This window comes from Cervus elaphus, chromosome 31 (assembly GCF_910594005.1).
Source record: "Cervus elaphus chromosome 31, mCerEla1.1, whole genome shotgun sequence".
Lineage (NCBI taxonomy): Eukaryota > Metazoa > Chordata > Mammalia > Artiodactyla > Cervidae > Cervus > Cervus elaphus.
Window position 1 is genome coordinate 16,576,423 of NC_057845.1, and position 12,907 is coordinate 16,589,329.

The following is a 12,907-nucleotide window of genomic DNA, read 5'->3' on the forward strand; positions in this document are numbered from 1 at the left end:
TATAATCATAAATACATATTTTAACCTCATATATAAGTGAAAAGTATGTTTTAGCCTTTTACCTCTGGGAGCTTGCATAGCTTGGAAGTTAATATGTATTTATTCTGGTACATATTACTAATAAGTAATATTAGAAAATTTGCGTTGATTATCTAAGGAATTTCTTCAACCAAAATTGTTTATCAAAATCTTAAAATTACTTCTAGCTACAACATCCAGAATAAAAACACATAGTGGCAATTTAATCATTTATCACTGACACTTTTATGGCAATGTTTAAATGTTAATTTCTCCATAATTTAACCATTAAGGATTTTAAGTTCCATTAGCCAATTACATATAATGGTTGACCTATAACACTGGGAAAATGAATTTTTAAAGAGAGATTATCTAAAATAATGGGCAAAAAATGTATCTGAGGATATGATTTGAAGTATTTAAACACTAAAGACATTTTTTGATTAAAATTAGTTTAAAAAGTAAAAGATAACCACAAATATCACATTTATAAATATATCAAGACAACATTGATATTGTTCCCATTTCAGTTTACTTTATTTGAAGCTGAGGGCAGAAATCAATATTATTTCACTTTCAATACATTTTCATTGTGTGTAATCCATCATGAGTGAATGTGGCATCTATAAGAGATAGAGATTTACGGAATCTTTCTAATCTAATTTTACACACAACTAATATTTGTTCAAATGGGTAACAATTTTGATCTGGCACTTCAGTCTATTAAAAATCAACATTGAAGTAGCACTGTAATTATAACTTAAAAAGAATTTTCCAAAGTGTCTCTCAATATTTCACATCTGCTAAAGACAACTAGCTCCTTCAAGCCTAAATTCCCTGAAGTTCTCTGGATGAAAAGTGTAACCTCAAGTATTTTCATCTTAAACTGAAATCCACTTTAATAATCTATTTGCCCAAAATTGGATTAAAAAACACATGCAGGGCTTTTTTATACATTTAGCTCACAAAGCTTTTGTTTTGCTTTTTCTTAAACTCCTACTTGTGGAGAGGCTGTGGTAGGAAATACACTTCTGAAGAAATAGAGCATTTTACCTATATAATAAATTGCAGTACTTCAATCATAGAGTCAATTGAATACATAAGAGTTGGTGCCAGTCAGGTCTCTATATGGAAATTCATAACAAAATAAGCAACAACATTACAACAATAACAACAAAAGGAAACGGACCATGGGCAGGAATATTGGATCTTATGTATATGTGTACAAGCTATTCCAAGCTAGAAGTTTCCCAAGAAATTAAGGTCAGTGGAATAGTTTTGGTCATAGGGTCACTGCAATCCGAATGCTCTTTGTAGCATTCACCATTCGAGACTGTGGTCTTCCGGTTACGCTTTGCTGTCGTCTTCTTTTGACTGAATGATGTCGTTAGAAACCTTAATTTCTATCGTTTCTGGATTTAGGACTTCTTTCCCATTTTCTTCTTTTAAAGGCAATTTTCTGGAAAAGAATATAAAAATAAGAGACAATTGGCTAAGGCACTTTAAGTGATATCCATAACCATTTAAGTCATTGTTTTGTAGAAGGAAAGAGAGTACAATAGGGTGGCTCAGACGGTAAAGAATCTGCCTGCAATGTGGGAGACTGGGGTTCAACCCCTGGGTTGAGACGACTCCCTGGAGAAGGGAATGGCAACCCACTCCAGCATTCTTGCCTAGACAATTCCGGGGACAGAGGAGTCAGGCAGGCTACAAGCCACGGTGTCGCAAAGAGTTGGACATGATTAAGTAACTAACACACACACATACATTAGAATGAAAAAAAAAAAATCAGGTTTGTTAAAGTAATAATTAAGTTACAAATAGAATTCACCTCTGTGACTTTAACCTCACCATTGTATGGCATAATGAATGCTACTGTGCTAGTTCCTTTGGGATGTATTTGCAATTTTTTTTATGTATCTGAATGAGAAGAGAAAGCCATTGTCTTCTGAAAGTCAAAGCTATTACATGAAAACCAAACAATCAAAAGTAAGCCATTTCATTGCTGGGAGTGAAGTATCATCTATCTTAAAACTATTAGGTCAGGCTCTCTTTTATGATTATTATAAATAGTGCACTCAGAATTCTTCTTGTCTGTTTTTCCCAAGAACTGAAAACATCAGCCATAAAGGTGTATAAAAACAATGAGCTATTTCTAGCAGCAAAATACACAGAAATTTCGAGCTTAAACAAGAGGTCAGCAAGATGTTTAATATCAATATATCTCTTACAGAACTATTTATTACACTTGTAATTAATCTGTGTTTTCAAATAACTCTTGGATGGTGTATTTTTGTGTGTATATATATATATATATACACACACTTATCCATTACTTATGTTTATGTTAAATTGTATTTTTAAAGATTACTATTAATTTTGTTATTTTTATGTTCAATATTTTTTTCTTTAATTGAGAACCAGAATAATTATTATCTTGCTTTGATTTTTTGTTTTGTTTTCTTTCAAAATATAGCCCTGTTCTATATATGGGCATTTTCTTAGCCAGTTTTCATAAACACCATTACATCATAGTAAGTGTTAACAAACAGGGAGGAAGTTGCTTTGTTGTGTAATATTTTACTTATTGAAAAGATTTCTGATTTCTGAAGGAGAGTGTACAGAACCCACCCTAAAAAACTGCCTCTACAAGAGTCAACTTCAAATTAGAGTGTAATAATCCCTAATGAAGTCATTAAAAAGGGCCTGAAGATTTCAACCAAAATTAAAGCTTCAGAGTAGTACTACGTTTGTCTAAATATTATTATTATTATTAGCCTCTTGAGTGAAGATAAAGGGGATTTCTAAAAAGGTCATTTTCTTTACCTGTGACAACACTCAGCCTTTGACTTAGGATGAGAAGCCTAAATCAAATTTCTCTCCAAGAGAATACTAGCTAGTAAAGAAAAAGGATTTTATTTTTAAAAACAAAATGTAAACATAGTTTTGGTGAGCAATATTTAAAGAATAATGTGATCACCCTGATTTTGGCAGTATCAAATATTTTCAATTGTTATTGTTGTTCAGTCACCAAGTCGTGTCTAAATCTTCACAACCCCATGGACCACAGCATGTCAGGCTTTCCTGTCCATCACCATCTCCTGGAGTTTGCCCAAGTTCCTGTCATTGAATGGGTGATGCCATCCAACCATCTCATCCTCTGTCATCCTCTTCTCCTTCTGTCTTCAATTTTTCTCAGCATCTGGGTCTTTTCCAATAAGTCAGATGTTGGCATCAGGTGGCCAAAGTATTGAGGTCTCAACTTCAGCATCAATTCTTCCAATGAGTATTTAGGGTTGATTTTCTTTAGGATTGACTGGATTTCGCTCCTTGCAGTCCAAGGGACATTCAAGAGTCTTCTCCAGGAACACAGTTTGAAAGCATCAATTTTTCAGTACTCTGCCTTCTTTACTGTCCAGTTCTCACATCTGTACATGACTACTGGAAAGACCATTGCCTTGACTATCTGCACCTTTGTTGGCAAAGTGATGTCTCTACTTTTCAACACACTGTCTAGGTTTGTCATAGCTTTCCTATGAAATTAGAAGCAATTGTCTAATTGCTTAGACATTTGCAGTGATTTTAGAGCCCAAGAAGACAAAATCTGTCACTGCTTCCACATTTTCCCCTTCTGTTTGCCATGAAGTGATGGGATCGGATGCCATGATCTTAGTATTTTTTTTTTTTTTTCAATATTGAGTTTTAAGCTGACTCTTTTACTCTCCTCCTTCACCCTCATCTGGAGACTCTTTTGGCTTTCTGTCATTAAAGTGGTATCCCAGCAATCAAACTGAGTTTCTTCCAGCCCAGCATTTTGCATGATGTACTTGGCATATAAGTTAAATAAGCATGGTGACAACAGCTTTGACATACAGTTTCCCCAGTTTTGAACCAGTTTGTTGTTCCCATGTCTGGTGTACCTTTTCCCCCTTGATTTTCACTTCTCTTTTCTTCAGCTTTCTGTGGAGCCTGCTCAGACAACCACTTCGCCTTCTTGCATTTCTTTTTCTTTGGAATGGTTTTGTTCGCTGCCTCCTGTACAATATTACAAACCTCGGTCCAAAGTTCTTCAGGCACTCTGTTTACTAGATCTAATCCCTTGAATCTATTCATCACCCCCATTGTATATTCACAGGGGATTTGATTTAGGTCATACCTGACTGGCCTAGTAGTTTTTCCCACTTTCTTTAGTTTAAGCCTGAATTTTGCTATGAGGAGCTGATGATCTGAGCCACAGTCAGCTCCAGGTCTTGTTTTTGCTTACTATGTACAGCTACTCCATCTTTGGCTAAAGAATGTAATTACTCTGATTTTGCATTGACCATTTGGTGATGTCCATGTGTAAAGTTGTCTCTTATGTGGTTGTAAAAGTGTTTGCTATAATCAGTTCTGTTATATATAGTTATATATAGCTCTGCTATATATTGTGTTCTCTTGGCAGAATTCTGTTAGCCTTTGCTCTGCTTCATTTTGTACTCCAAGGCCAAACTTGCCTGTTATTCCAGGTGTCTCTTGACTTGCTACTTTTGCATTCTGATCCCCTATGATGAATAGGACATCTTTTTTGGGTGTTAGTACTAGGAAGTCTCCTAGGTCTTCACAGAACTGATCAACTTCAGCTTCTTTGGCATCAGCAGTTGGGGCATAAACTTGGATTATTGTGATGTTGAATGGCTTGCCTTGGGAACAAACCAAGGCCATTCTGTCATTTTTGAGGTTACACCCAAGAACTGCATTTTTCATTCTTTTGTTTATTATAAGGACTACACCATTTCTTCCTTTGGATTCTTGCCCACAGGAGTAGATATAATGTTCATTGGAATCAAATTCACCTATTCCTGTCCATTTTAGTTCACTGATTCCTAAGATGATGTTTATTCTTGCCCTGTCCTGCTTGACCGTGACCGATTTACCTTGATTCATAGACCTAACATTCCAGGTTCATGTGCAGTCCTGTTGTTTGCAGCTTCGGATTTTACTTTCATCACCAGACACATCCACAGCTGGTCCCGCTGCTTCATTCTTTCTGGAGCTGTTAGGAGCTGTCCTCCAGTCTTCCCCAGTAGCATATTGGGCACCTTATGACCTGGGGGGGTTATCTTTCAGTGTCATACCTTTTTGCCTTTTATGCAGTTCGTGGGGTTCCCATGCTAGTATACTGGAGTGGGGAGGGGCAAGGGGAATATATTCAGTTGAATATTGCTGTTACTACTTTCTGATAATGCCTTTGTTTCTAAACATTTTAACCTTCATATTCATGAACATCATGTTTGTACATGTCCATTTTTGTGGGTTTAGCTGAAGTACTAATCATGGTTTTAATCAAGTTCTGATGGATGCAGAATTAAGTAAATAACTTTGAATGGAGACCAAGCATCACTGAAATAATAGTTATTTAACAGCATCCCTTCTTCTTGACAAATATACATTAAAAAAAATAGACTTGTGTTTATTTCACACTATTTATTTCTATTCTATAGCTGTGTATTCATAGTAAAAGCAGTAACTAATTTCCTGACACATTTTTATTTCAGTAAAATCAATCACATTTTGAAAGTATCACTTTCTTAAACAGCAAGATTAGTGCAGGAAAGTCCAAATTTGAAACATGCTTCCATTATTCTGATATATTTGCATAAAATTATGAATATATTTTTAAACAGGAGATTTTCTCCTACACTGATACAAAATCTTAGTGTGAAATATCTCAATTTTGATATTCACATGTACTTTCATTGAAGAAGAAACATCGTTTGAAAAATGTTATTTGCCAATACATGCTATTGATAATGATAATGTGATAGTCAGTTTACAAATATTTATCCAAAAAATATTAAGGATTTCAAGCTACATACTCAGGTTCTGTTAGTGGTGTGGTTTCATTTGGCTCATTTACTGGGCTCCCATCTTCATGATTAGTAATTCTTTCATCCTCTGTTCTCATCTCCACTATGGGTTCTTTTGATCCATCTTTCCTAGAAAAATAAAGAAAAATAAAATCTTACCTATAAAATGTAAGAATGAATGCATTATGGAACATAGCTAAAAATCTCCACAAAATCTCATCACCCTTTAAATAAATCCAATGTGGCTAGAATGGAATACTTACTAAGAATCTTTTTTCCACTGAAATTTTTCTAGCCAAATATTGTTCAGAAAAAAATGGAAAGAAATTCTATTTTGTCTAGAATTCTTTTCATCAAAACTGTGTTAAATATTCCATAAAATAGTTCAAATTTAGACTTATCATTCACTTTCTTTTGGGAAATAAATACAAATATTTTGGTACATAAAATTTATGACATGAGGTACCTGGGTATAATTTCCTTTTCCCTTGTGGTAGCAAAGGTATCCCTCTTCATGCATGTTGAAAAGCAAATTACACACACATGGGGGCTTCCCAGGTGGTGCAGTTGGTAAAGAATCCACCTGCCAATGCAGGAGACACATGAGACATGGGTTCGATCCCTGGGTCAGGAACATCTCCTGGAGAAGGGAATGGCAACCTACTCCAGTGTTCTTGCCTGGAGATTTCCATGGGCAGAGGAGTCTGGCCGGCCCTAGTCCATGGGGTCACAGAGTCAGACACAGCTGATCACACATGCACTAGAACACACACACATATACACACATTGGCTGCTGCTGCTGCTGCTGCTAAGTCGCTTCAGCCGTGTCCGACTCTGTGTGACCCCAGAGACGGCAGCCCACATTGACTAGTCACTTGCTATTATTTTTTATGTTTTATTTTTCAACTTGCTTAGATAAATCTGATTAGGTAAATTCTCTTCTAAAAAGTTAACATTTACACAAACCTTTCTTATTTATTTATCCATTTGATTTTTTTTTAAACCAAAATGTGTTTCCCATCAGAGTAAGAAGCCAATAGCAGGGACTAGTTTGTTTTTCCTCACATTTGTATCTCTGAAACTTAGATGTGCGTGTGCTAAGTTGCTTCAGTCATGTCTGCCTCCTTGCGATCCTATGTTCAGTAGCCTGCCAGGCTCCTCTTTCCATGGGATTCTCCAGGCAAGAATACTGGAGTGGGTTGCCATTCCCTTCTGCAAGGGATCTTCCTGACCCAGGGATCGAATCTGTGTCCCTTACATCTCCTGTATTACCAAGAGCGTTCTTTACCACTAGCGCCAAAGCGCCTGGTTATCTAGGTGTTCAATAGTATTTGCTATTGTAAATCAATGCTTGGGTAAATGAGAGTATACATGGAGTTTGAGAAAATAATAATCATTAGCCATTTTATAAGATAAACTACGAGAATTTAAGATAAATGCTAATTTACAATAAAAGACAAATAATGGAATATTCTAGGAGTTTACACAAATGCTATTTTGTATACCATCTCCTTTCTCATTTTTTATGCAATATGACATTCTTCAAATAAAGATGCTCTAAGTGTGTAGTTAGTGTGTTTTGTAACACATATACTCAGTCTTATAACTTCTGATCACATCAAAGGACTAGTCTAAGAATGCTTGAGATCATGTTTAGAAAATAGTATATATTTCAATAAATCAAATTAATTATATTCTGTCTCTCATTGAGATTTTATATATATTTCTTAGTTGACACAATGACTTTTTGAAAAAGTTAAAAACTTTTTTCTAAGGCAGGGGATATCATGATTTTAAAAGCTATGATGGACAACAAGCATGAAATGAACCATGTGTTTTCATCTTTCCAAGACTTTAAGGTTAATCGATCTCAGCAGGAATTACAAACAGAAGTGTTGGTGGATAAATTACCAATCAAGAAATCAAACAAAAACAAATGACAGAGCTTGGATATACCTGGTTGTTTCACACATGGTCACCAACTTCCATCTAGATGATTAAGACAAAGCAAGAAGGCTCTTTTTGATTTCTCTCTTGCTGTCACCTCAAAGTCAAATCAGTTCCCAGTGGTTGACTCCACCTCATCTATATCTGGATGGTATACTCTTTCATATGTCTATATACTACTATCTTGGTACAGAAGACCATCTCTTTCCACCTGAAGTGTTTCAAGTTTCTCCTATCTAGTCCCCCTGACTTTATATCTTTCCTTACATGTACCAACCTTCCACTAATCCATTCTTCAAAGCAACTAAACAAATTAAAAAAATAAAACTTTTAATCACTTTCTATTTATAAAATATTTAACCCAACAAGATTTAATCCTTTTGTACTCAGATAATTCTCCCAACTAATATCGGTACCAGTTTCTTTACCTGGTTTACTCCACTCAGATCCACTTCGTGCTGAACATAGTCAGCTCATTCCTGCCTTAACAGCCTCTGCACTGTTGTTACACCTGATCGGAAGGCTCTTCCCCTTGATCATTGTATTTGTGACTCTTGATCACTCAGTCTTCAGTTTAGTTTCACCTCCGCTAGAGGTTTACAGTGACTGAAACTCTAGTAACAGTTTACCATCCTGTTTTTCTTTATTTTTTTAGTGCTTATCACTATCGGACATTTTCATTTTTAGCATTTATTATCTGTATTCTTACATTAAAATATGAATTCCATGTGAATAAAGTTCTTGTTTGTTTTGCTCACCACTTTATCCCTAGGTTTGATGGCAGTGCTTGTTACCTAATACTTGTTTCATTTAGTTAATAGTAGAGCAAGAGTGAATATATACAAAATTCAGTTTTGAGTCATGTGTGCATATTTATGTATCATTTGTATATAATATATGTATAATTATGTTAAATAGTATGTTGTTTTCTGTATATGGGAAAATGAACTAAAGTTAAATTTGGTGATACATTTCTTTAGTTAATCAGGCAATTTAAAAGTACAGCAAGTTATGAGAAAGTATATGTTTCTATGAGGATAGCAAGAGATAGTGAATAGGAATTGATCCCACTGTATTTACTATGTCATACGTTCACTACTCTTTCAAGCATTAAAACAGTCTAATTTCATTTTGTTCTTTGCTATCCACTGTGTCCAACAACTAAGCAGGTGACACTTTGGGATATTTAAACTAATTTTTTTAACTGAAAATGTGTACTATTCAATTTATTATCCCTTAAGGTGAAAACATTCCTTATATAATATCCATAAGAAATGATCATAGATGAAATATCTAGTAAGCTTGAAATGGGTTTGGAGATTAAAAGCCAAACAAAACAATGAAGCCATGCAAAAATGAATTCTCCTCTATCCTTAAGTCTAAGAAATAAGGCATGAAATCATAAAATGCCTAAATATATGAATCAAGAATGAATAGAAATGACTCAACAATAAAATGAAATGAATCACTGACAGATAGAACACCATGAATGAATTCTAAAACATTATGTTGAGTGAAAGAAGCCAGACACATATCAAGTTTTATAAGAGCTAAAAATGATGTATGATGAAAAAATCAGAATAGTAGTTGCCTGGGAGAGGGGGAGTTACCTGAAGTAGTGTGGTTTTGTCTGGGTAGGAACATGAGAGAACTTTTGAAGCTGATGCTAATATGGAACAGTTTTTTGCATATCACTCTAAATTTTGCATAAAGAAAATGTAAATTGTGAACTCCTTGGAGTGATATGAAAAGTCTCTCATTACTGTGAGGCAGATGTCTGATACTCACAGGTAGGCAGCTTTTCCTTCTTCGAGTTCTTTACTTTTACCACTGGAGCCGCTCTTCTTCCCACACATTCTCCTGGTGATGCACATCAATAACCCACATTGTCGAATAAAGAAGCAGCTGACATCTGTTACCACCAGGATTAGCAAGAGTGCGGTGACTCCCAGACCAATGACCGCTCCAAGCCCAAGACCATTAAAAAGTGTGTCTTGAAAATAAAAGAAAATAAGTGTATTAAGCCCCAAGATAGACAAGATTATACAGTTATTTTAAAAAAGAAATCATCTCATCTGAGAAATATTCTACTTAAGAGACAGGAAAATATCTTTACTAGCACACTTCAATTTCATGAATTGTCTGGTTTTCAAACAATGTTTTAAGCAACTGCCATGTTAGAATTTGAAAATCTCTTACAAATTTTCTTCAGAAAAAAACACTCTAACTCTGGTTTACAGTATACTTCTTGATTACCTTTGGGGGGGGGATAGTGAATATTTTATTATAGCCCTAATTGTACTCTACAAGAAAGTCAGAGTCATTTTTAGATCAGCACTTTGTTCAAAGAAAAAAATGTAATCAAAACTCCTGTAAGAGATGTGTTAAATAGATGTTCTACTTGGAATAATTTTAGTTTTAAGACTTAGTCTTGAAATGATGCTATAGCACTTTGCTTTGACAGAGGAAACACTTTAAAATATCTGCCGAGAAATATTTTAAAAATCATCATTTTTATCAGAATCTAAATACTTTTTAGGAGAAGGCAATGGCACCCCACTCCAGGACTCTTGCCTAGAAAATCCCATGGACAGAGGAGCCTGGTAGGCTGCAGTCCATGGGGTCGCTAGGAGTCGGACACAACTGAGTGACTTCACTTTCATTTTTCACTTTCATGCATTGGAGAAGGAAATGGCAGCCCACTCCAGTGTTCTTGCCTGGAGAATCCTGGGGACGGGGGAGCCTGGTGGGCTGCCGTCTATGGGGTCGCACAGAGTCGGACACGACTGAAGTGACTTAGCAGCAGCAGCAGCAGCAACTACTTTTCAATGTGTTAGTTTCTGCTGTAACAATGGAATCAGTCCTATGTGAACATACATCCTGTCCTTCTTGAGCCTCCCTCCCTCCACCCCTGTCCGCCCCTCTACGTCATCACAGAACACAGAAGGAAGCTCCCTGGGCCATGCAGCAACTTCCCACTTGCTGTGTACTAATTTACACGTGATAGTGTGTATACCTCAATGCTACTCTCTTCATTTGTTCCACCCTCTCCTCCTTCCCCCGTGTCCACAATTTCATTCTCTACAGCTGCGTCTCTATTCCTGCTCTGCATCATTTTAGAATAAATGATTTACTTGTATTTCTCCAGTGAATCATTTAACAAATCACATTAGACCAGAGGCAAACTTTAACAGAGCTGTGACCTTTCTGAAGTCATATATCCATGATGGACTTGATGGACATGAGTTTGAGTGAGCTCTGGGAGGTGGTGATGGACAGGGAAGCCAGGCATGCTGCAGTCCACGGGGTCACAAAGAGGTGAACGTGACTGAGAGACTGAACTGACTGACTGAAGTCATATCATGAAAAGGTAGGGAAAGATGGGAGCCACTTTTTCAAGACATGTGATTGGAGGAAACTCCACAAGTCATACACAAAGGATTCATGAAAGAGGTGATAGAGAATAGGATGGAATAGGCTGACTAACAGAGTAGAAACGGCAAGAGGGATAATGCAGCAAAAATGAATCAAATGTTATATGCCTGTAGTTGAATATAAGGGGCAATTCCTCAACTATAACAATGCAGATAGGAAAGAGAGCATAGTGGAAAGATAGAAGATTAAACTGGAGATATTGTGTTATCTAGAGGCAAAAAAGAGAATCATATGACAATTGTATAAAATTGCTCAAAACGACCATGATAATGTTAAAATTTGCCTACATAACCTTATAAGTTTATAATTATCATTTTAAATGATAAAATACATTTACCACTCAGCATCATAATAGCATGCTCAGTCTGTGAGTGGTGTGCAATCCAAGTGACAGATACAGAAGCAAACTTGGGTTTTGTGAAAACTACTTCTGAAAAAAAATTATATATGTAAAATAAAGATTTTCTAAGTCATATTTTTAAAGTTAGGTCTAATATATTTTAACCATGATTGAAGAAATTGTGATCCAAAGGAACTGATATGAGTTTTTATGTCGAATTTTCCACTAACAGGCCAATCTTGAATACATCACACCTGTCTGAATACTAGTTTATTTTTCTGAATTTCATGTCTAAATTTATTTTCTTTTTCAGGAAACGCATGTTATTTATATTCCTTAACAGACCTCCCTTGTGGCTCAGTGGTCTACTATAGAATCTGCCTGTCAATTCAGGAGACATAGGTTTGATCCCTGGGTTGGGGAGATCCCCTGGAGCAGGAAATGGCAACCCACTGCAGTACTCTTTCCCGGGAAATCCCATGGGCAAAGGAGCCTAGAGGATTACAGTTAATGAGGTCACAAAAGAGTGATACATGACTTAGTAACTAAACAACAATAATACATTTCTTAACACCCCCAGAGCTTGCAGGCAGAGTAATAAAAACCCTTCTATGACATGGTGCCTGCCACTTATCCAGGCAATCTTGTGGTTCACCTGGGCGAGATCACAGATATTCCTATACAACATCCCGTGTTGTTGCAAATAAGAATTCTTTAAGCACAGAATCAACAAACCTGGCACTCACATGCCCTTAAAAAGTGTCATTTTGATTACAATTATTTTATTTCCCATAATTAGAAACTGGCAATAGAAACACAGTGTTGGAGGAAAAAAAATTTTCATGCCATTTTCAGAATCTCTTTCCCCTATCGAAGTTTACCATGCTATTTAGATGGTTTTAGTGTAGAAAAATTGCCTAGTGCGAATCCAGAGAAATTATTAACTTTGACAGAACTATTCTCTTATCACATGAACCCACTTTAAGGAAAGACTAGAGAAACAAAATGGTTTTCAGCCATGGGAATTTGGTATTTTTTCATGCAAAATTTCAATATACAAATGGACAATGAGATTCCAAATATTATTTTAAAATTTTCAAAGATGTATCTGTACATACTATTAAAAAACCTAGTGCCTCATGCTAGAAAAATAATGTAACAAGAAAACTAGGATTTGTTTCAGCACTTTAAACAATTGCACTTTTTCTTCCATTATTCCTTTTCAAATATAAATGATCCTCACCTGAATCTATTGTTACAATAAGGACAATTGACTTATGAGATATCTTTGAGTTTATGTAAGGCAAAAAGTATGTTTTTT

At 35.7% G+C, this 12,907-nt stretch overlaps 1 protein-coding gene across 1 annotated transcript in view; it reads right to left on the reverse strand.

The window, feature by feature from the left end:
• Window positions 1-531: 531 nt before the first annotated feature.
• The window catches only part of NCAM2 (neural cell adhesion molecule 2), a 530,165-nt gene continuing 517,789 nt past the window's right edge, over window positions 532-12,907 (reverse strand). The window contains exons 16-18 of the mRNA XM_043892666.1: window positions 9,600-9,804; window positions 5,874-5,993; window positions 532-1,477 (exon numbers count right to left, since the gene is read on the reverse strand). Coding sequence (XP_043748601.1) covers window positions 1,366-1,477; window positions 5,874-5,993; window positions 9,600-9,804 — 437 coding nt within the window. The 3' untranslated portion in view covers window positions 532-1,365. The remainder of the gene's footprint in view (window positions 1,478-5,873; window positions 5,994-9,599; window positions 9,805-12,907) is intronic.